The sequence below is a fragment of the Numenius arquata genome, chromosome 1 (assembly GCF_964106895.1).
Source record: "Numenius arquata chromosome 1, bNumArq3.hap1.1, whole genome shotgun sequence".
Taxonomy (NCBI): Eukaryota; Metazoa; Chordata; class Aves; order Charadriiformes; family Scolopacidae; genus Numenius; species Numenius arquata.
This window is the reverse complement of record NC_133576.1, coordinates 57,529,605-57,551,631: the sequence shown is the minus strand read 5'-3', so window position 1 is coordinate 57,551,631 and position 22,027 is coordinate 57,529,605. Positions and strand designations below refer to the sequence as shown.

At 38.9% G+C, this 22,027-nt stretch overlaps 1 protein-coding gene across 1 annotated transcript in view; it reads right to left on the bottom strand.

The window, feature by feature from the left end:
• CTPS2 (CTP synthase 2) overlaps positions 1–22,027 on the bottom strand; it is a 77,903-nt gene that overhangs the window by 35,620 nt on the left and 20,256 nt on the right. The window contains exons 10-13 of the mRNA XM_074159617.1: positions 17,057–17,145; positions 16,152–16,246; positions 15,264–15,326; positions 14,594–14,637 (exon numbers count right to left, since the gene is read on the bottom strand). Of these exons, the coding sequence (XP_074015718.1) occupies positions 14,594–14,637; positions 15,264–15,326; positions 16,152–16,246; positions 17,057–17,145 (291 nt within the window). The remainder of the gene's footprint in view (positions 1–14,593; positions 14,638–15,263; positions 15,327–16,151; positions 16,247–17,056; positions 17,146–22,027) is intronic.

Here is a 22,027-nt window from a genome sequence, read left to right as displayed (position 1 = left end):
GTTTATAACAAAATGCAAATTTATTTCTTTCAAGTTTTGTTTTACAGTTGTTTATAAACTGCTTGTTTTGACACATTTGTATAAACTGAGAACTTCCAAACTACTGTTGCTGTTACTTATTGAATTTATTATAATTTGGCTTTGATTTAGCAATCACATTAGGTAATCAGAAAATCTAAAGTTAAGCTAGATACACAAGCACTATTCCTTCTTGACTACAGTTTTTGTTAAGTAGCAATAGCTTCATTTCTTTCAATAGGCCATAATCACATATAAAATATTTAGACAACTTATTGCTCTATACTGTTAGTTAGGCAATGGCTACTCTTCTCGTAAGCCTGATTGGTTCCTTCTGATTTAATCTTTGGTTTTCTCTCATGTCGCAGGGTAACTCTTGACTTGGTTAGAAGAGGGGGGAGACTTCTCTAGCAGCCTTTTGCTTCCATTGTCCCAAACTCTTGTATCAGAAAGAATTGAAACAAAGTTATTCATGGTAATTCACTTAAAGAATATTTTGACAGTCTTCCTTTGGAAAGAATCTAGCAAATACCTATTATATCTACAAATCAACACATCAAAGTGCAAACAGATGAGGGATTTGTATGTCAAAGGTAAAGCCATTACTTCACAACATCATTTTTGTTATGTTTCACATTGATAATGAAATGTATCCCAGAATACCACTAATTATCTGATTTTACATGGCATGGCACACTTGCAGACTTCTAAGAACTTGCCACTATTGGAGTTCAACCAGTGCATATAAGCGCTTCTTTCCCTTGAATCAAAGAGAGAGCTCCAAGGTTCTTACCACTATGCTACTTCTCCTCCGCAGCATTTTGTGCTGCTGAGCCTGACAAGGCCAGCGGGGCTGATCTAGCTGTTCTTACAGAGTGCTGAAGAAATTGAACAAGGAGATTCAGAGGCTGTGGCCAAAGAAGCCTTGTACAATGACCTCCATTTCTTTCTCCCTAAGAGCACCTCTCATGGTTGCTGCTGTGTTCCCCAACAAGTGGCCATTTCCTAGCACAAGCACCTTTACTCAGTACTGTGTGTGGCACTCTCTCAATAATTCCCTTCTACTTCAGCAGCGAGGCCAGCTCAGCTGCAGCAGGGTCACAGTGACCTAGAGGGTCACTGCAGCATAATTCTGATACAAGACCTCAAGTGCCCAATTTCTAGGGGCTTAAGCATCATAACTGTGCTGAGGGCCCACTGTCCCTACCCAGTGTACAAAGACATCCACACAAGAGTGCACGATGGTCAAAAATTCAGAATACTCATTCTCCCAGGTCCTGCTGTTTAATGTAAAAGGCAAAATTGTTTCAGACAGACAAGCCAGAACCCAGGTTTCCCCATTTTCCCCACATGCACACAAAGAGAATCAAGAGTATCCTATCACATCACCATACCATCTCAAGGCTTGCTTTACAAGAAAGCGTCACTAACTCATATCATATCAGGCCCCTTTCTATCAAACTGCGTTAAATAAATTGTGAGAATACATAATTGATTAGGCCCTTCCAGGATTGAGACAACCAGATGTGTCATTTCTGACTCACTAGTAGGATTATTACATTGTCAAGCTGTAGTACTGGACTTGCATGGAAACAGTTTATAGGTATTTCTAGGCAAGAAGAAAGCTGGGCAAAGGAGTTTTTTACTAGTATTTCCACACTTTGGGATTTAGGCATCTCCGTGCCAAGTAATTCCTACATTACGCGCCCATGTGGTTTATTAGGTTCACCTCTAGACTTGTTTCAACAGTCCATTGCGTTTGCATTAGGAGCAACAACGCTTTGAAAACAAACTACAGAACACAATTCTATTTCTCCTCATCGATTTCATTTTCAGAATGAAGATTTCCTAGATAGCGCTGAGACATCTAGAGAGTACAGGCATTTCCAAGGTCAGAGGACAGCTGAGAGAGGAGTTAGTATCATCAGGAAAATATCAAACTTTCTAGTGCCCCTTGCACAGTATTACCTTACTTACACTTTTTTGCCCTACCTGAAAAATTTTTGTTATTCCTCCGTAAATACATATGTGCCTTGCTGGAATGGAGATTTATGCATTTTTGAGCACTACTAAGAATGTCAAAAAAGAAATCTGAGTTTAGGAAGGAACAAAAAATTTTAGGGTTTCAGCAATTACACTAACTGCAAATTTCAGCTGTGGCAGCAACGACCTTACTGCACTGCTGTATGAGCCAAGGTTCAGAAAGTGGAAGGATAAAACCTCTGCTTGAGACACATTCTCCCTCAAAACTGTCTCCTGCAACATAGAATATCTACAGCACAGGGAGTTTCAGCGATATAGTAGTTTTTCTGCCAGGTATGTACATATGACAGCAAAAGCTGACACATATAGCTACAATGAATAACACATCACCAATTTAAAGCTGACTACAAACAATGCATCATATGAAATCATTCATCCCCGTAGCAGCCGCACCCAGTCCTGTTTAAGGAGACACCTTCAACATCTCATTAGGTGTATGTCATAGTGTAACAAGGGAGGGCCTGGAAGAAACTCTTGTCAGGATAACCCATATAGTTCAAGTTTAATTTGTGAGATGAGACAAGCCTTTTACACGTCACCACTGGAGGTTTTACAAACAATGGCAATTTTAACATAAGGAATGCATCACCTGTGACACACAAAGGATTTTACAACCCATCCTCAACTTCCATCTAACAGTTCCATACCTCAAAGCAACGCCAGGTTCTCTACAATGGCTGTAGTGCAGTTTGCTAAACTTCTCACACATAATTATTTGATGTTTTTCAAAAAATTTGTTAACTGGATGTTCCTTCTCTTCAACCTGTCCTTTGTTTCCTCCTAGCCTGACAGTAAGAACACATGGCAATGGCAACATTGAAAAGTTCTATCACAGCTCCCCTATTTGCACTAGAGTTAGTTCCCACATCTGCCAACATGCACCTTGAAAAATGTCCCATGTAGTAGACTGACTATCAGGATCCCAACTTTAAAGCCTTTTCCTTTTTGCAGGTGGAGCAAGAATGTCTGAAGATGACTGCAGTTGCAAGACTGATTCTCTGCAGAACTCACCAAAGCCCTTATAGTCAAAATGAATATATATCGTGGTAGCAGAGACACCTGCATCTCCACGGCTTTCCTTTTATTATTTGCAAATTATCTAAGGCACAACTATTTAAAAACAATATATTCCTACCTATCTATTATTGTATGTATCCCATATTTAACTTCAGATGCAGCATGGGGACTGGTATTTTAAAACAGGCATAGACAAATGTACATTCTTTATACAAGCATTGGTTCTATACAAATACAGCTCTGCTACTTTACTTAATAAGAAATCAAACTTACTTGACACCCGTGCAAGATTTCTTTGCAAATCAGGTAAGAAATCGTATGTTCCACAGAGTCCCTAATCCAACCCAATTTATTTAAACTGGCCCATCATTCTTCTCCACTTCCAGGTCCAGAAAGTAACCAAAGTTAACTAAGAGCTTTTGATCTAGGACTGATGTCTGGAAGCTAGAGATGATGCACAAGCAGTATACAAGTATAAATAAGTGAATACTAAGCACAAAACCACCTCCTGCTCTTTCTTTTCAAATGCACAACATCCACAAATATATGTTCTCCAATTATAGCCAATTTCACCTTGACAGTAGACATTTCTATACTGCGGTCTGGCTGTAACATAAGCCTCACAGAGGTTCCTCAACTAACTTTCAGTAGTTGGGCCCACCTACAAGTAACAGTGAAGCTGCTACAATAAAATACACAGAAGAAACTGGAAAAATACTGGAGAGTTAGGGCGTTAACCCATCAGCAGAGGATTAAATAGGATGACCAAGATAGTTGCTGCCCCCAGGTGACAGCCCCACCCCTATTGAAGGTGCCTTGTGCCTTCCAACAGTGCCGGTGCATGGCATAGAAATCTATTTGTAGACCAACCCAATTTATAGTCCAGCACTTTAAGGTAAACAAGGAGCACAGATTTACATACCATTCAGCCATCAATAGTGGCAGGAAGGATGTGACAAGGGCAAAGAGATAGCACCTGAATTACCACCCCACTTAATCCATCATTAAACTTGCATGAAGACCGTGTGACCATGATGCCATAAAATTCACCACTCCTACTAAACTTAGTAGTGTTGCCCAAACTTCAGTCATCCCTGCAGCTTGTATTCTCATACTCTCCAATGAGACTGCAATTGCTTGCTTCAAATATGCCAGCAAACCAGTTTACTAGGGCAATACTCAGCAATAGCCCATTTTGTGTGAATATTGAATCTGCAGACACCATCACTGAAAGAAAATGACACACAATCATCACAGGGACATGTGTGTGAGATGCATCCCTAAACAGACTTACAACACGCCATCAACTTAGTTCTTTTTTTGCTAATGGCTTTGTACCTAAGCTACAATAAAAATGTCAATTCCAAAAGGATATGGTGTTTACTAACATGATTTCTCTAGCTCAGGGCAAACCCAATTGAATTATGTCATAAACTGCAGGAACGATATATATTCATACATCCAAGAAAGAGCAGCAAAACACTGTAAACCTAATCTGGACTGCTGCTTCTACACTGGGAGTCAGCTTGCACAGACATCAAAGCTTGTTATCAAAGTGGTGTTCTTCAACATAGATAAATGGTGCTATCTGCTAGTCACATATCATCTAATAGTGCCAAAAGTAATATCTTGTCTTCCCCTGCTTTTTTTCAAATTCTTGGTCAGTGAGCAGAATTCCTTACCCCTGGATATCATTCTGCCATTGCTGGGTTGCACTGGATAAACTGTACCTACTTCAGAATAGCACTGATGTCCTGCAAAGGGGTGTTCTGGCAAAGGCAGTGTACTGGGGCCTGTCAAACTGAATTCTGTTGCTGATACAGAGTTCAGGGATGCCACACAAATTATTGGAGGAGGGCATTGCAGTCTAAATGAGAGAGAAGACAACAGAGAGTTGGGAGACCAAACTGCAAACCCCAACTCTGCCACTCTCTCACTCAGATAACCTCTTACAGATTACAGTGTATTGTGAATAAAGCTAACCTGAGGAGATCCCAGATTTGGCACGCAACTCTTGTGCAACTCTTGAGCAGGTCACCTAAATTTCTAGACATTGGTGTCTCACTTCCATGGGAAGATGTTTAAGTAAAACTGGTTATGCTATCTTGCAATTAGATGGTGTTCTTTAATGAACCCTGAATAAATTAACAAGGTTAATGTGCTGAATTCCTTGAGTTGTGATCCCTTGAAATAGAATTCTTCTTCCATACTACTAAGCATCTTACTACTACATCTTTAAGACAGGGAAGGGGCCTTTGGTACAAGTAAAGACTAGTCACTTGAATACTTTAAAAAGAGTTCTGCAAATACTGTAATGTCAACAACACGAGGCACACCAGCTTCCTGACACTGCTTCCAAAAGAGATAAAGTAGTAAGTGTGGTGAGGCTATCACAGGCAGAAGCTTTAGGGAAGCAGACTTAGCAGGGAGCAGCAGACTTAGCAGATCACCTGGTCATGCACTACTAATCAAATTTCATCATCTACCAAAGGCAGAAAACAATATGGAAGGAGAAAGATGTCTGTTTTTCATTTTGTTTGCAGAAAGAAGAGGAAAAGATAAGGACTAATGAGTATCTTGCTGTCATGAACAACCATAGAGTTCATGCCTCTGGTGTATGGGTCTTGCCCTAACCCATACAATGCACTCAAAACCAGGACTCCCAGACTGGCTTGCACTGTTACCACCATGTACCACAGCAGCAGCAGAGGTCCTGCTAGTGATGAGCAGCAGCTCCTGACTTTCTGTTGAGTCAAAAAGCAAATACAGGAAAAATGTGTTTCCAGCTTCATCCCTCAGTTGGATTGGACAAAGATTGTGGGATGTCTGATCCCAGCTCTCTGATCCTCAAGCAAATGCCGGGCTTTTGTGCTGAATTTGAAACCAGTGTATTTGTCCTCCCCACAACAAGTTTGAAATAAAATGTCAAGAAACTTGATAAAGTCTTCCACTATTAAAGGTCTGTAGCCTGCCACCTTCTCTGTAAAATGACAAATGAGTCCTCCTCATCAATCAAGGACTTCAGGCACTATTTAATTTTCCAACACCATGGCACCTCAAGCAGGAGGAGAAGCAACTGGAGAAAGTCAAGAAAAGATGAGTAGATCCAAGAAACAGGACTCCCAAAGGAAGACTAAACTAGCAAGGATTTCTGAACAAAAAAAAGGAGGATGAGTTTTCTCAGATACATTAAAGGCCATTTTAAGAAGGAAGACCATAGGTCCGTTCTCCCTATCTGTGGAGACAGGAGAAGCTACGGGCTTAAGTGCAGCAAGGTATGTGGACATTAGTAATACTGTCTAATAGTAAGATAAGGAGTGATTCAGTGATTCAGTGAATAGACCAGATAAGGAGGCTGTGGAGTCCCCATTATTTAAAGCACTTAAAACTATGTTAAGCAGACATCCAACATAAATACCAGTGATCCCACTCTAGGGCAAAGGGAAGAATGAATGATGATTCAGATCAGAATATGATCTCTGGAGGACTCTTCTAATACTCTTCTCTATGATACTTTGGGAAATAAGTATAAGCGCATCCAAGCAGGTTGCTAATGCAAGGTGTATATCTACAAGATTCATCTAGCAAAGCTTACCTAGTCTTCCCAGGAAACCTCCTACTTAACCTGTCATGGAACCCTAGACCCATATACCTGCAGTTCCAAAAACAGCCTTCCCAACCCATCCGTCTCCTACAGACCCACAAAGCTCTTGGCTCAAAGTTCTAAGTGATGCAATGATGATTGATTCTCAATAAGAGATGCACAGGGTGAAAGATCTAGTAAGTAATCCTGGAGCTAAGCACCCAAAAATGACAAAAGCAGACATCAGACAGATTAAGTAGCATGTAGAAACCAGAGCCAGCAACTCAGCAGCTGCAAAACCAGCAGTGTTGGGTCATGAAGCATCAACCACAGGCTGAGTATCACTCAAAAATGTCCCACAGACCATCAACGGAACATGATTTCAGAACCTGCAGAACACGATAGTCAATGATGTTCTCAAGAAGGAACCGTTTTTCAGAATCTTAGATTCATCTTTCCCATTTAGAATGCTCCAGTCTTTTTTCATTCACATCATGGAATGTTTTGATTCTTAATAGTAGCAACCAAAATTTTACCCCAGAACAAACTAATCACTCTCCTGTGCTAAGAAATAGCACAAAATTTGGAGAACTGACTTTGGCATTGGTGATTATCAACTCACACAAAGGGCAAGTAGCTTCTGCATATTTATTTATCTGGATCTTCTAAAAACAAATTCATATTTACCATGTTCCAAAAGACCATTATAATAACAAATGCTATGCGTATCCCCATAGGAGCCTTTTTCAGGCTTCTTTGGGTGTGGTACATCTTGAAGTGTAAAATACACAAATTTAAGAGAGAACACCTCTCCAGGGTGGTCTACAAAGACCAAGAAAACCTACATCAAGTGCAGTGGTGGATGCTGATGCTGACCCATCCCAGAGATAACAAAAAATATTACTCATTTCTATTGCTAAAGTATCCTATTCCTTTGACCATTGAAAACAGTAAAACCAGTGCACTGACTCAATGACAAATGCTCGTTTCATAATTAGGGTGGAGCATGCAAGCAACTATAAAAGTTGCCCCAATCTGTGACTCTCACTTCTGCTGGATACATTTGAGAGCTCTGGATTATCAGTGAGGTAAGCATAACCTAAACATATTGGGTATTTCAAATCTTTGAACCTAACTTAAGATATTTTTTTTCTTGGGAGAGTTGATCCAGTTTTATAGAAAGAAAAAAACCCACCATCACCCCCCCCCCTTTTCACCTAGGTTAAGTATGAATAATTTCAAATGGTTAGTAAATGAATTAACAGGGTGTCAGGTGTATTTAAAAATTCTGATGCACAGGATTGTTATTTTATGCTTTGTTTGCAGTTATTCTTCAAGACAACATCTGAGAAACATGGAACATTTACTCAATGACAACCTTCTGAAGTATTTTACCCAGTATGCTTTAATGGAGGGTAGCACCAGTGCACTGTCCATTGGTGGGCTGAAAAACCTACTTCAGAATCAATTTTCACAGTATCTGAAGGTAAGTTTCACTCATTATGTTCACTGTATTTCCTATGAAATGGATAGGAAACAGGAAATACAGGCAATGATGTTGCAAGGCAGATTACTGTGCCCAAATGTTTTCACTGACTCCGTAAATAATCCTTAAATAAGGGTTGGCTTATAAAACTTCACTCATATTAATGAACAGTGGCTCCAAACAGTGGCTCCGAGTAGGGAGTTTATAACAAAGCCCTGTGCAAAAATCTAAGAAGCTGTTTTGTTTAGGTTTTTTATGTAAGCCAAATTTCACCTAGAATATTGCATCTGAGTCTTATAAAGTATTTTTTGTTTCAGTCTAAATAATAAATCTTGAATCTAGAAAATATATAGAAAAATCTATAAACCAAGTAAATTAGTAGGACAAATTTAAAAGTAGGAGACATGGGCCAACTTCTATCTAGATTAAGTTCCCACCAACACAAAATAAAAGGTTTGCTATTCCAGACAGATGCCAAGTAAAGAAAAGAGCTGCCATCAAGCTAGAGAGAGAAATACCCATTGCCTGTAACTGGAAAAAATCTAGATTCCAATTTCATAAGTATTCTCTGCCAAACCTTTCCTGAACTGGATTAGGACTCAATTTAGATTCTTTTGCTAAAGAAATCCTTAAATACTGTGTTTTGGATAGCTGACAAAAGTAATTTTTGCTAATGGTCTGAAAGAAGTTGCAACCTCAAAAATCCAGTATTTTGAGAACTACAGTAATCCAATTTAGTCATTTCATTAACATGAAGTAGCTAATTAAAAAAAAAAATCAAAACCATAATAAAACACAAAGGTTTTTTCCCTTAAAAAATGTGTCAGAAATGAATTGCCAAGAATTAATAGGAAATGTGATGGAAAATTCAGAAATATAATACTTTTTATATTAGCTGGAGACAATTTGGCACCATACTCATTTTCCCAGATATGGAAATAGAAGCGTTCAGGAAAAGCAATAGCGATGTTTTCTGTCTGGATATCAAATATTTTCAAGTATCTACTCTGTTTGCAGAACTATATGGCACCATAATAAATCAACATAAAAGCAGGACAGGACATTACAAAACATGCATAGACATAAAGTATGAAGAAAAAAAATTTTAAAAACGTAAATTATAAATCAGAAATGTTTTTATATTATTTAACTAGCCTGATCAGCGATGTTACATGCACTCTTATCAGACATGACAAATAGAAGGAGCTACTAATCTAAACGAGATTTAATACATTAGCAAGAAATTTTCAACAGTATTCATAGAGAAAAAGCTGAGGGAAAGAGACTCTCAGGTCCTGGTCAAAAGCCTAACAAAAGTAGTGACACGTTTTCAAATACTGTATGTAGGGCCCAAATTAGTATCTAATAAAGCAGTAGGTGGTGTGCATATTAATTTTCATCAATGACTATGTACATGCTGTAGCTATTCCATCTGCTCCGTTTCCTAAATTCCAGATTTACCCACAAGACTGAAGTAACCTGAGTAATACTTTATACTTCTCAAATGGTTATCATATCTTGGTTAAAATTTTTGGCAGGCAATAGCAGGCACTGTATTTCTAGTTTAACCAGTAAAACTGGTAAATACAACCCAGTAACATCTTCAAGTAACGCTGACTGTTATTGACTGCATCACTTTCTGGCAATATTCCTCATAGGAAAATAGTCACGGCAATCTATTTATTTCATTCTTTTTTTCTTTTTTTAATTCTTTTCTTATAAAAACAGGATTCATTCTCACTTGACAACGTAATTAAATCATTGGACAAAAATAATGATGGAAGCGTCAGCTTTGATGAGTTTGTGATGCTTATAAAAAAGATAACTGGTACAGGACAGTAAGGCATCTGCAAGAATGAATATCACTGCTTTGAAGGAGAACAGCCCAGCGTTCATGTATATTATACATACATTTAAACCCACAGATTTGTTATGAATTTAAAACGTACAGAATAAAGATTTGACATATAACAAAGTATATCTTGTATTGTGTTTCCTGCACACTCGCTAGCCACACTTTTCAGCTAAGCTGTCTCACAATTAGTTCAGAACTATACCTGTTTCTATTTCACGCTACATTTGAGAAAGTGTCATTTAACAAACCCTGCTTTACCTGAGCTATTATTTTGACTTCTAGAGCAATTCAAATCAAATGATTTCTAAAACACACAAAAGGAAAGATGTATCATTCCATCTGAGGAGCGTCCCCTAGTGCATATTGTCCAATACTTCTCCCAGTTCAGTTTCATCATTCGCATAAGTCAACACTTCCATACACTAAAAAGTTCATGTACCTTATTTTACATGTATGTACTTTTTTTATTATGACTCTTGTAAACGGGAATACCTAAGCATATATAGGAACTGAGCGATTGCCATTGCAAATAAAACATTCATTACATTTATCTGGTGAAGTTTTAACCTTTTCATTGCACAATTCCCTGTGACATACGTATTTTCCCACATGTAATTCATGGGCATTACTATTTACTTTAAGAGGAAATTAGCGAAAAAGAAGAGAAATGAGAAGAATGGAAATTTTGAAAAAAAAGTGATTCAGTGGATTAGGTACTAATCCTACTAGAGAACTTTGGAATTTTGGACTGAATTTTAACACCAACATCATCCATTATCCTGGCAAATCAGTTAGATCTCAGAGTTACTTAAAGACTTAAAGACTCAACTTAATTGCAAAGCCTATCAAGTGCATTCGAGATCCCACAGTACAGTGGTTCCTATCCCTGAATTTCCCCTCCATGAAATGAGGAATAAAAAACTCCACACCAGTGATGCATTAATAGAAGCCTCAAAAATTATGACATTTAAACATGATAGGAATGTTCTAACAGGCTCCTGGGCCATTCTTTTACACAAACCCTTCAGTGGTTAAAATGTGTTATGCTTGTCAGAAGAAAATCACAATATTTATTACTTTTTCTGGTTTAGGAAAAAAATATTCTAAATTTTCAATATGCTTTGATTTCAAAACTAAGTATACTCCACACATATTTGCTTACTAAGCTACATTAGCTATTTTACACACATAAGTAAAACCACAGAATTTTAAGAGGTGCTTTTGTGTAAGTGGGACGTACGTTCCTTTTCACCTCTTAGACAACCTTGGAAATTTTTTAATTCAGTCAGGTTACTGACATCCTACTGAATAGGAAAAGCGGGCATAAAGAAACAAACATGTTATAGCAGTGTCACCTACTGGCAAAATCTATTTCTGCACAATTTTTTGAATTCATAGAAAATGCACCTATTTTTACCCAGCACAATACCTAAAGTTTCATGATCCTACACAAGATGCAACAGGTCATAAAGAACAATGGTCACAATTAAAAGTAGCTTTTTTAAATTAAAAAAAAAAAGTGCATTAAAATTGTTTCTAGAAAGAGATGTCTTTTTTTTCTAGAACAGTATTAGATATAGTTGCAATGAAGTTTACAGAGAACATAATTAAAAGGCTCATCAAAAAAAAAAATCTAAGTTTAATAGTAGAGGAAGACTAGGCAAGTGGAACAAAACAAATAACTCTTTTGCCATCCAATGAATCCAGTTCATTAGCAGTTCACAGATTATACAGTTTCCCTTTAAAGGAGCTAATTTTAAAACTATCATTTGCAACAGAAAGCTCATACTAAGCAATACTCTCAAGCAAATGCATTACTTTTCTGAACAGCTATCTTCCTGCAAAGAACAATAACAATTTACTTATCATCATTATCCAAAAGGCTCGAAAGTAAAGCAGAAAGCTTAAGAAGATATAACAGAAACGTGACCTGCAAATAATCAACCAAGATGAGATGAAGAACTTAAGATTGGTTGTGATCAGTGTTCATGTACCTCCTGCACTTTCCCTACTGCAATCAAACCTGTGTTAAAGAAGAACTGAACACAGAAGAACTGTGTTAAAGAAGAACTATTTTGATAGTGTAAATGGTATGCTCTGGTGAATACAGGTAACTGCCGTACCAGAGGTTTTTCTTTTTTTTTGATTCGGAGTACACATTTTTAATTTAAGCCTAAATGAAAATATCTAATAGCAACCTCAAATCTCTCAAACACAGCTTATAAATATATTCAAATTCTAGGTCTCATTTTCTTTAAGTTTTCAACACAGAGATATTCAGCTTTAGGAATATTTTCTTCCCCTACAGCATTTCCAAAACACAATTTTGGTTGTTTTACATCATTAAGTCATTAACTTCCATTTTTGGTATGAAGAGACTACTATTTTTCCCAAGGTATTTGAAATCTTAACTCTACAATACTTGCAGTCATTTACATGCCAATATAATTGATATCAATATTCATGCAAACAAGCAATACAGGGTTATACAGGATTTCTCTCCTATGTAAAATTACTCCTGTGTGCTTTTGCAGAACCCAGGTTCGGCAACATTTTTGTAATGATAGTCAGCAGAAATAGGTGAACAGCTAAAATGAAACAGATATTCAGCATTGCAGGCAACTCTCTGCATATGGACATTCAGTTGTGCACTCGTTACTGTTCAAAACAGAACAAGCCACAATTGCCTCATCATATAAAAGCCTTTTACAACGGTCAATCTTTTTACTAATGCAGACAATGCTCTTCAATAGTACAACTACTTGTGTTATTTTAACTGAGAGACAGTTGCCAGTAATATAATTTCTCGTTATTTCAGTGACCTGTTTTTCCTTTGGAAGCCTAATTCTGAGTGACATGATTACTTAACAAGCTCAGGTTTTATTTCTAATAAAAAAAGGTTCAAAATTCCACAGATGTAGACAAAAGGAAAGCAAAGCAGACCAAGATATTTTGTATGTACTTTAGATGAAACTATCAACTTTGGTGAGTACAGTTCTGCATATTCGAATGCTTAGCAAATTAAGAAGGGATGTAAGCAGCTGCATAGTTTATGGTTGCCCCTGAGCTCCTCTGCCAAACTATGTATTTGAACTTCTGTCTTTTTTCCTTTTTCTTAAAAATAAAAGGAAATAGAACTACTGCCTCACCAGTGCCTTTCTTCTCCCTCTTCAGTTTCCAAAGGAGCAGGAACCAAAAGAAAAGTACACTTTGGTCCAAAGTTAGCGCTCAGTTGAACCACACAGTAGCATCACAAGATATTATCAGTGCTGATATGGTGTTTCCAATTAACTTTCTTGGACAATGAAATGACTACATCAGGTAGTTCACGAGCCTCACCAATCTGCTTCTCTTCTTATCGTTTTTATTGATTTGTTATTATATAGAATATCTAAACAGTTTTTAGCACAAGATGGACTCTTCTAAGGTAGATTATTTAGCAGTTATAATTATTGATAGTGCAAATTTCCCCCTTGGAATGATTTACATCTGTTTCTCACCCAGAATTGAGATGTCAAAGATCAGATTAAGATGCTGAAATATGACTGGTAATAACCAATTTCAGAACCTTAATGTAGCTCAGAACAAAAGAATATCCATTATATGTACTGTAAGCACACTGCTTCAATTGTAAACACTGTATTAATCTCCTATGACACATACATTAACTCCATTATTTTCTTAATTTTACGTCCACATAATTTTCTCTTTAATATATATACCTTACTTGCCCTTGAATGGAAACTGCAAATCACTCAGTTCATTACTTGTGGAATAAAATTTTGTCCTAGATATATTGTACTAATACACACTACAGTTTCTGTAATAGAAGAAACTGCTGGTAGGGCTGCAGCAGACAAATATCCATGTTCCTGACCAGTTAAGTGTGGAGCTCTGCACTAGAGCCAGCTACTGTGAACTTAGAATAATGGTCAAGGGAGGTGATTCTGCCCCTCCACTCTAGTGAGACCCCACCTGGAGTATTGTGTCCAGCTCTGGGGCCCTCAACGTAAGAAAGACATGGACCTGTTGGAGTGAGTCCAGCGGAGGGCCACGAAGATGATTCTACCATTGGTATACGATACAGAGAACCCTGTCACATCTACAGAATTGAAATTTTTCTCAAAAGGAGGACTGTGAGATGCATAGGAAAGGATGGGTGTAGTGGTTATTTATACTATTTATATAAAAGAAAGACAAGAATTTTTCAACAGCTTTCCATATAATCCTTACCTTTTTATATAAATTTATATTTTTATAATAGCTTTGTGCTACACTTTCTAGCTTCCCTTTATATTTTATTCTCCAGTAAGGCCAACCTAACCATTTTTGTCTACTCCTAGAATCAGTCTACAGCAAAGGAAACTATTAGAAAAATTACAAAAATACTAAGGCAAATCACAGAAGTGAGCAGTGAAGGCAACGGACTATTAAAAGAAAACACCTTTCTAAACAACATCAATAGGGACAACAGACACCTCTTCTACCATGTAAAAATATATATAGACCTTTACTTACACAGAGGTAACTCCCTTTTTCACAAAAAGATTTATGTTCACAAAACATATGCAGAAAAAAAATCAGTACTTACAACAGGGTTTTTTGTGTCTGGGTCAAATTCTGTAGAATTTGCATCTGAAACAGGAGTTCAAAACAAACACAGTACATTTCCATTGTTCTACCTACGCTGTAAACTCATCATAACAGTTCTGAGGCATTTTAGGGCTTGTCTGCATTTAAGCTACAATCTTGTATGTTGAAACACATACTGCACCATTTTTGAAGCAACCACAGGAAGCATATGACCTCAGTCACACACACTCCCTTTCCTACCTCCGAAAACCTTTTCTTCTCCACTCTTAGTGGTAGAAATTAATTGGTGAGGTAAATCTCTTCATATTACTACCACAATGGCTATGGTTTGGCTACTACAACTAATGAAAGCAAGTGAGAAAACCGCTTCTCACTTTTTACTCCTTACCACGTGCACGCTCCAGAAAGAGACTAGAGAGGTGAACTGTAAGCATGCTTTCTCCTAGCTCCTTAGATCAAGAAGCAAGTTTCAAGCAATCTGCGTAATAAGAGTTCCTAATGCCTTGTACAGAAAGGTAGCACAGGGTGCTTAGCTGAAAACGATCATGTTGCAAGAGCTAAGTACCTAATGATTATAGGATCTATACAACAGTTCTAAATACACATTTCACATAGAGAATAAAATTTCTTCTAAGCAAATCGTATTGACACTAGCATACTGAGCTCACCTTTCCAATTCAAACAGTTTCTTGCAAATTCCACAACTGCTAATTGCATTCCCAGGCAAACTCCTAGAAGAGAAAACAAAACCCCCAGAATTTAACAGGACAAAGAGTAGGACTGACAAAGTACTTGCTGTTCTGTCTTAAACTTGACTGCTTAGAAATCTTGGTACCCAGTGTATATACACAGACTTACCCAAAATGTAAAACAAAAAAGGCTACTCAATGTAAAACTCACTCTTCAAACTTGGCATGATATAAATACATATGACACAACTATGTGCTTTTAAGCCCTTTTTTTCCTCCCATCTATTTTACCAATAAAAAAATAAAGACAAACAGAAGCTGAAAGCCTGTGTATATCCAGATTCAAATTTTGCTTTGGCAACTAGTCACAGTAGTCACTTATAAAATTGTAAGAAATGTGGAGTAGGAACCAAAGCTTCAGAGGCACTTACACAAACAGCACTTAACTGCTAGGCCAGATGGCATCTTCAGACTTAGCCATAATACAATATACCAGTAAATCAACAAAAATTATTTAATATAGTAAGTGTGTGCAAAGACACCTATGTTCTCTGCACACTGATTAATATCTGTAATGATGCTGATTTAATTACAGTGTGAAGCAAAGACTCTCCACATAAAATGTGAATACAGCAAATAAAACCTTTGGAATAGGAATGGTCTTTTTCTTCCTTCCTTATATAGCAGATGTAGTACATGACTATGACCCTGGGCATTACTTAAAAGGCAAATATTCACAGCACACATACTCCCCTAAGACAAGATCCTTCCCTAGTGTGCACTTGTTCTGGTGGTTTTTTTAAATCATATCAATTAGCTTGCTATACACCTCCAAACCACAATAATTTCTGACTCTAATGATCTTACCAAGAAAAGGTTTTTTCTTTGTCCTTGCCCAGGAGATAGCTTGGAGTTTGCCTTCTGTTCCCCTAATTCCAAACCCTCCTGGGACCAGAATGCCACTGTAATGACAGCCATACATAAAGCAACCAACATGTAGAATCAAGCCAGTAAAGGAAGTCCATACAAATTGAAGAAAGACATTTTAGATTATAACAAAGCAAGCACAATGCGCAAAAGGCATGTTTTGTATGACCATTCAGAATACAGAATTTAAACACATACAGAACACATACAGAATTTAACTCTAAATTTGGAGATTTGTCTCACCTACCCACCCCAATTGTCATCTGATCAACCTCATGCTTCACAGTGAAATTCCTACTGCTTAAACACGTATTGCTTAAATAAACTAGCTACATATCCACTACTCTAGGATCTTAACACAAGAACTTCATGGCTAGTAAGTAATACTGAAGAAATGAATGCATTTTGACAACAACATCCCTTTACAAATACAAATTGAAATACTGCCAATTATTCTTAACAGAGATGTTTGCTGAATGTCACCAGCATTTATTAAGCTTTTATCTAACTACCTTTCACTATGATGCACGCTTACAAAGAAAAATCTTTGACAACTGACCTGTGTTGTAAGGAAAGTCTAGCTATCAAAAAAAAAAAAAAAAGGCAAAAAAACCCCAACCAACCAACTGCAACCTGTCTAAAGAGATTAAAGCATAGTTTGAGGATATAGGTTGATACTGTAATTTGCTATGTCTGAAGTTTGTCACCAACCATGCACATCTACCCCTATACGTAAGTAACAGAAGTTTGGATGCACTGAGAAATTATTTACCAAAGTCTTTTTCATCACATGAAATAAATGCCACAGGCTGCATTTGGGATACAGAATACCCAATGCCACTTACTCTGCTTTGCACAGTTTCTGCCATGCCTGGTGATATTTCACCGAGTTCTCCAATTCTGTAGAACGTTCTAGTTCTGTTGAATCTATATACTAATAAAAAAAAATGCAATAAAATAGTCATTTCTTCCACAGAAAAGAGCAGCATACACTATATAAAAAACTTTTAATAGCATTAAGACAAAGCTATTAAAGTTTCAAGTGAATTTCCTAATAAACCCATAAAATCTTCACTGAAGACCCAGTATTTGCTCTGGAACCCCAGTATTTGCCCTAGTTGCAGTAGTCCATGCACCTCCCTTTGTACATAGCTTCAAAGCTCTGTCTGCCTCCAGTCTCATTTTGCTACCCTCCAGGTAAGCAGACTCGGTAGAATCTCCATAGCTCTGTACCCAGGTTTTCTTCGTATAGAAATCAGAGCACCAGTCAAGGGGTGATGCTGACCTTATCCTTATCTCATCCAAATGAGATGTGGCCAGTGTGTTCACTTTCCTAGCTTTTGCGTGCCACAGTTTATCTAATCCTATCACAGACTGGATAAACCTGCATTGTCTAGCCTGTGAGAACAGCATTCCTGGGGACTGACGTGAAAGCATCAACTGTAGAGAGGGAGGCAGACTCATTATGTACGTCCTACTAGAAATAACAGAATCACAGAATGATATGGGGTTGGAAGGGACCTCTGGAGATCATCTAGTCCAACCTCTCTGCCAAAGCAGGTCCACCTAGAGCAGGTTGCACAGGAACATGTCCAGGCAGGTTTTGAATGTCTCCAGAGAAGGAGACTCCACCAGCTCTCTGAGCAGCCTGTTCCAGTGCTCTGCCACCCTCAAAGTAAAGAAGTTCCTCCCCATGTTTAGATGGAACTTCCTATGTTCAAGTTTGTGCCCATTTCCTTTTGTCCTGTCACTGGGCACCACTGAAAAAAGACTGGCCTCTTCCTCTTGAAGTATTTATAGGCATTGATCAGACCCGCCCCTCGGTTTTCTTTTCTCCAGACTAAAAAGACCCAAGTCCTTCAGCCTTTCCTTGTAAGGAGAGGTTCTAGTCCCCTAATCATCTCTGTAGCCCTTTGCTGTACCCTCTCCAGCACTTCCCTGTCCTTCTTGAACTTGGGAGCCCAGAACTGGACACAGTACTCCAGATGGGGCCTCACCAGGGCAGAGCAGAGGGGGAGGATAACCTCCCTCGACCTGATGGTCACATTCTTCCTGATGCACCCCAGGATACCATTGGCCTTCTTGGCCACAAGGGCACATTGCTGACTCATGATCATCCTGTTGTCCACCAGGACTCCCAGGTCTTTTTCCTTAGAGCTGCTCTCCAGCAGGTCAACCCCCAACCTGTACTGGTGCATAGGGTTATTCCTTCCCAGGTGCACCATCCTACACTTGCCCTTGTTGAATTTCATCAGGTTCCTCTCTGCCCAACACTCCAGCCTGCCCAGGTCTCACTGTATGGCGGCACAGCCTTCTGGTGTGTCAGCCACCCTTCTCAGTTTTGTATCATCAGCAAACTTGCTGACGGTACACTCCATCCCTTCATCCAGGTCATTGATGAATATATTGAAGAGGACTGGACCCCATACTGACCCCTAGGGAACACCACTTGTTACGAACCTCCTACTAGATTCTGTGCCACTAATCACGACACTCTGAGCTCTGTCTTTCAGCCAGTTTTCAATCCACCTCACTGTCCATTCACCTAACCTATACTTCCTAAGCTTACCTATGAGGATGCTGTGGGACACTGTGTCAAAAGCCTTGCTGAAGTCAAGGTAGACAACATCCACCGCCCTCCCCTCATCTATCCATCCAGTCACGCCATTGTAGAATGCTATGAGGTTGTCAGACATGATTTCCCCTTGGCGATTCTGTGTTGACTACTTCTGATAGCTTTCTTTTCCTCCGTATGCTTTGAGATGACACCCAGAACGAGCTGTTCCATCATCTTTCCAGGGATGGAGGTGAGGCTGACCGCCCTGTAGTTTCCCAGGTCCTCCTCCTTGCCCTTTTGGAAGACTGGGATGACATTGGCTTTTCTCCAGTCCTCGGGCACCCAGCCTGTTCTCCAGAACCTTTCAAAGATGATGGAGAGCAGCCCAGCAATGACTTCTGCCAGCTCTCTCAGCACTTGTGGGTGCATCCCATCAGGACCCACAGACTTGCAGATATCCAGTTTACTTAACTGTTCTCTAATTTGATCTTCCTCAACCAAGGGGAAGTCTTCCTTCGTCCAGACTTTCTCTGTTACCTCCAAAGTCTGGGACTCCTGAGGGCTGGCCTGAGCAGTAAAGACTGAAGCAAAGAAGGCACTCAGCAACTCCACCTTCTCTGCATCCTCTGTCTCCACGGCACCCGTCTCATCCAACAGCAGGCCCACATTTTCTCTGGTTTTCCTTTTTCCTCCAATATACTTGAAAAAAACCCTTTCTTGTTGACTGACATCCTTTGCCATACTGCATTAGAATCTCTACTGCCATTAATAAGTATGGCTCCTGAGGTACCTCTAGAGCAAATGAGTGAGGCTGATATGTACTGCTCTGGGGACACAAAAGATGAGAGTTTTATTCTTGGTTTTGTCAGCCTTTTTCTCAGGATAACATAATTAATAGCACGCTGCTGTAGAGTCCATCCCCCATAAAAAAGAGATCATCTGAAATGACGGAACTCTGTGTGCAGAGGAATGAAACCAACAAGATGATCACTGAAAGTTTTCCAGATAAGAGTGTGTTCTAGCAAACATTTTCTACTTTTTCCATGCTCCAGAAGTCATCAAAATATAACAGAAAAATAACTTCTTATGAATGTTGTTATTCTATACTAGTAGGATGCTATCAGATAAACTAAAAGGACACTTTATCATGCTGGGAGGTTGGAAAGAGAAACTAATTACAGTTTAAGTTAATTGTGGTTTCCTTGCCAAACATATTGAGCCAGTACATTTATCACCTCAAGCGGCATCAACATTTCATCATTCAGAAATAGGGATTGTAGGTTATGAGCTGGACGTCACATGTAATATTAAGCAGCTCCTTCAGAACACAGGATTATATGGAGAGCCCTTGGACAAAAACACTGAAAAGGAGGTTAGCACATGCAGGTAAGTACAGTAGGAGCCCTTGTCTGTTAACATTTCAGCACTGTGCTGGAGCTCCAGCAATCACCAATTTACATGCTTGTTAATGCAAAAGCTCCACTGAACTTAAGACTAGCCGCACACAAAGCTAACCACGCATTTGCAGACTTGGCGCCTTTTACTTTTTTGCTAAAAGCAAAGTTATTTTACATATCATAAAAATTTCTCACTGTGCAGCTGACAGTATAAAAGAGTATTTAGAGTGACAGAATCATGTAGGTTGGAAAGGGCTTTGGGAGGTCTCTAGCCCAACCACCTGCTCAAAGCAGGTCAAATTAGAGCAGGTTGCTCAAGGCCGCTTCCAGTCAGGATGTGAAAATCTCCAGGGACTAATTCTGGCTGTTCCCACTTTCTTGTTTTTTGTGCACACAGAAACAACTTTGTGGAGTATTTGCCACATAATCTTCCCAGGGAATGAGGTAAGGGTGACTACCTGCCATTTCCCTAGATCCCCCTTTTTGCCTTTTTTGAAGATTGGTGTGATATTTGCCCTTTTCTAGTCATAAAGAACTTTCCCCAGTTGCCACGACCCTTCAAAGCTGATGGAGCACTGGCCTCACAATGACACCTCAGCTCCCTCAGCACTTTAGGATGCATTTTGTCTGGTCTCATGGACTTGTGTATGTCCAATTCGTCTGGGTACTTCACAACTATATGTGTATGTATATCATGGAAGAAAACTTATCGTGGAAGAAATCTTATCTGTTTCCTATGAATAGATTTATTTTCTTTTTTTTTCCTCCATGATACCTCCTCCCCTTTCCTTTCAAGGGAAAGAAGACAGCTTAAGCCTTAAAAACATACACTATTTCTTCTCTAAGATGAGTTTCTAATGATTGTTTTGGGGTGGTTTGGTTTTTTTTCATTTTCCCTGATACCTACCAATTGGCATCTTAGTCACATAAACACATACAGTTTACTTGAATTCTGCTTAGTCCTTGTAATTTCAGAGATACTTTTTAGCAGTGAACCCTATATATAAGTTACTTAGTATGTAGAAATATATTTCCTCTTATTAAACATGAAGTTATTTTGTTTTCTTGAGTGGTTCCCCAGCTGTTTTACATGATAGGCAGCAACCAGATCTTTGTCTCTATACTATTCAACATTTGGCATACCTCACAGAGGGCAAGAGTAGAAGGACACTAAGGTAAGTTTCTGGGTTTTTTCCTTTTCTCATGATAGGAAGTGCCTCTTCCCCCTCCCCAGACACTAAATCAACCCACTTCTCTCAGTAAAGAACCCCTACAGAAAAAAATAGTTCAGATTTGCTTTTGTTTGTGCATCTCTGCATGCCTCCCCTACTTGAAAAGGTTCTGGGATGAAATCAGCAATGAGAAGCAAAAGATGAAGGATCTGCAGCTGACTGATGTGCCTGACGAGGGGCAGAATGATGCTGTGAGAAAACAACAGGGTGATTTCAAAGCCCACAACAGCGCAAGACACGGTGAAAAGTACGCGCTACATCATCACAAGCTGCTGCAACTGCTTCACCTCTGATTAATAGACCATCAGAACCAAGCAGCGATGGGAGGGTACAAAACATGATTGTGTTATGCTGGTACAGGGCTAGTTACCTTCTCCACCAAGTCACTGAAAAGAAAACACCTGAGGCAATAAATTCCTGGTGACCTGTGTTCTCAAACAGAAGTATGTTACCAGAAACTCATACCCAGTTGGCTGAGGCTGGGCAAGATCTTGGGAGGGGACACAGCCAGGACAACTGACCCAAACTGATCAAAGGGATATTCCATACCATATGACATCTGCTCAGCAACAAAAGCTGATTAGCTGATTAGTTAGAGAAAAGGAGGGGGAGGGGGACATTCATTATTAT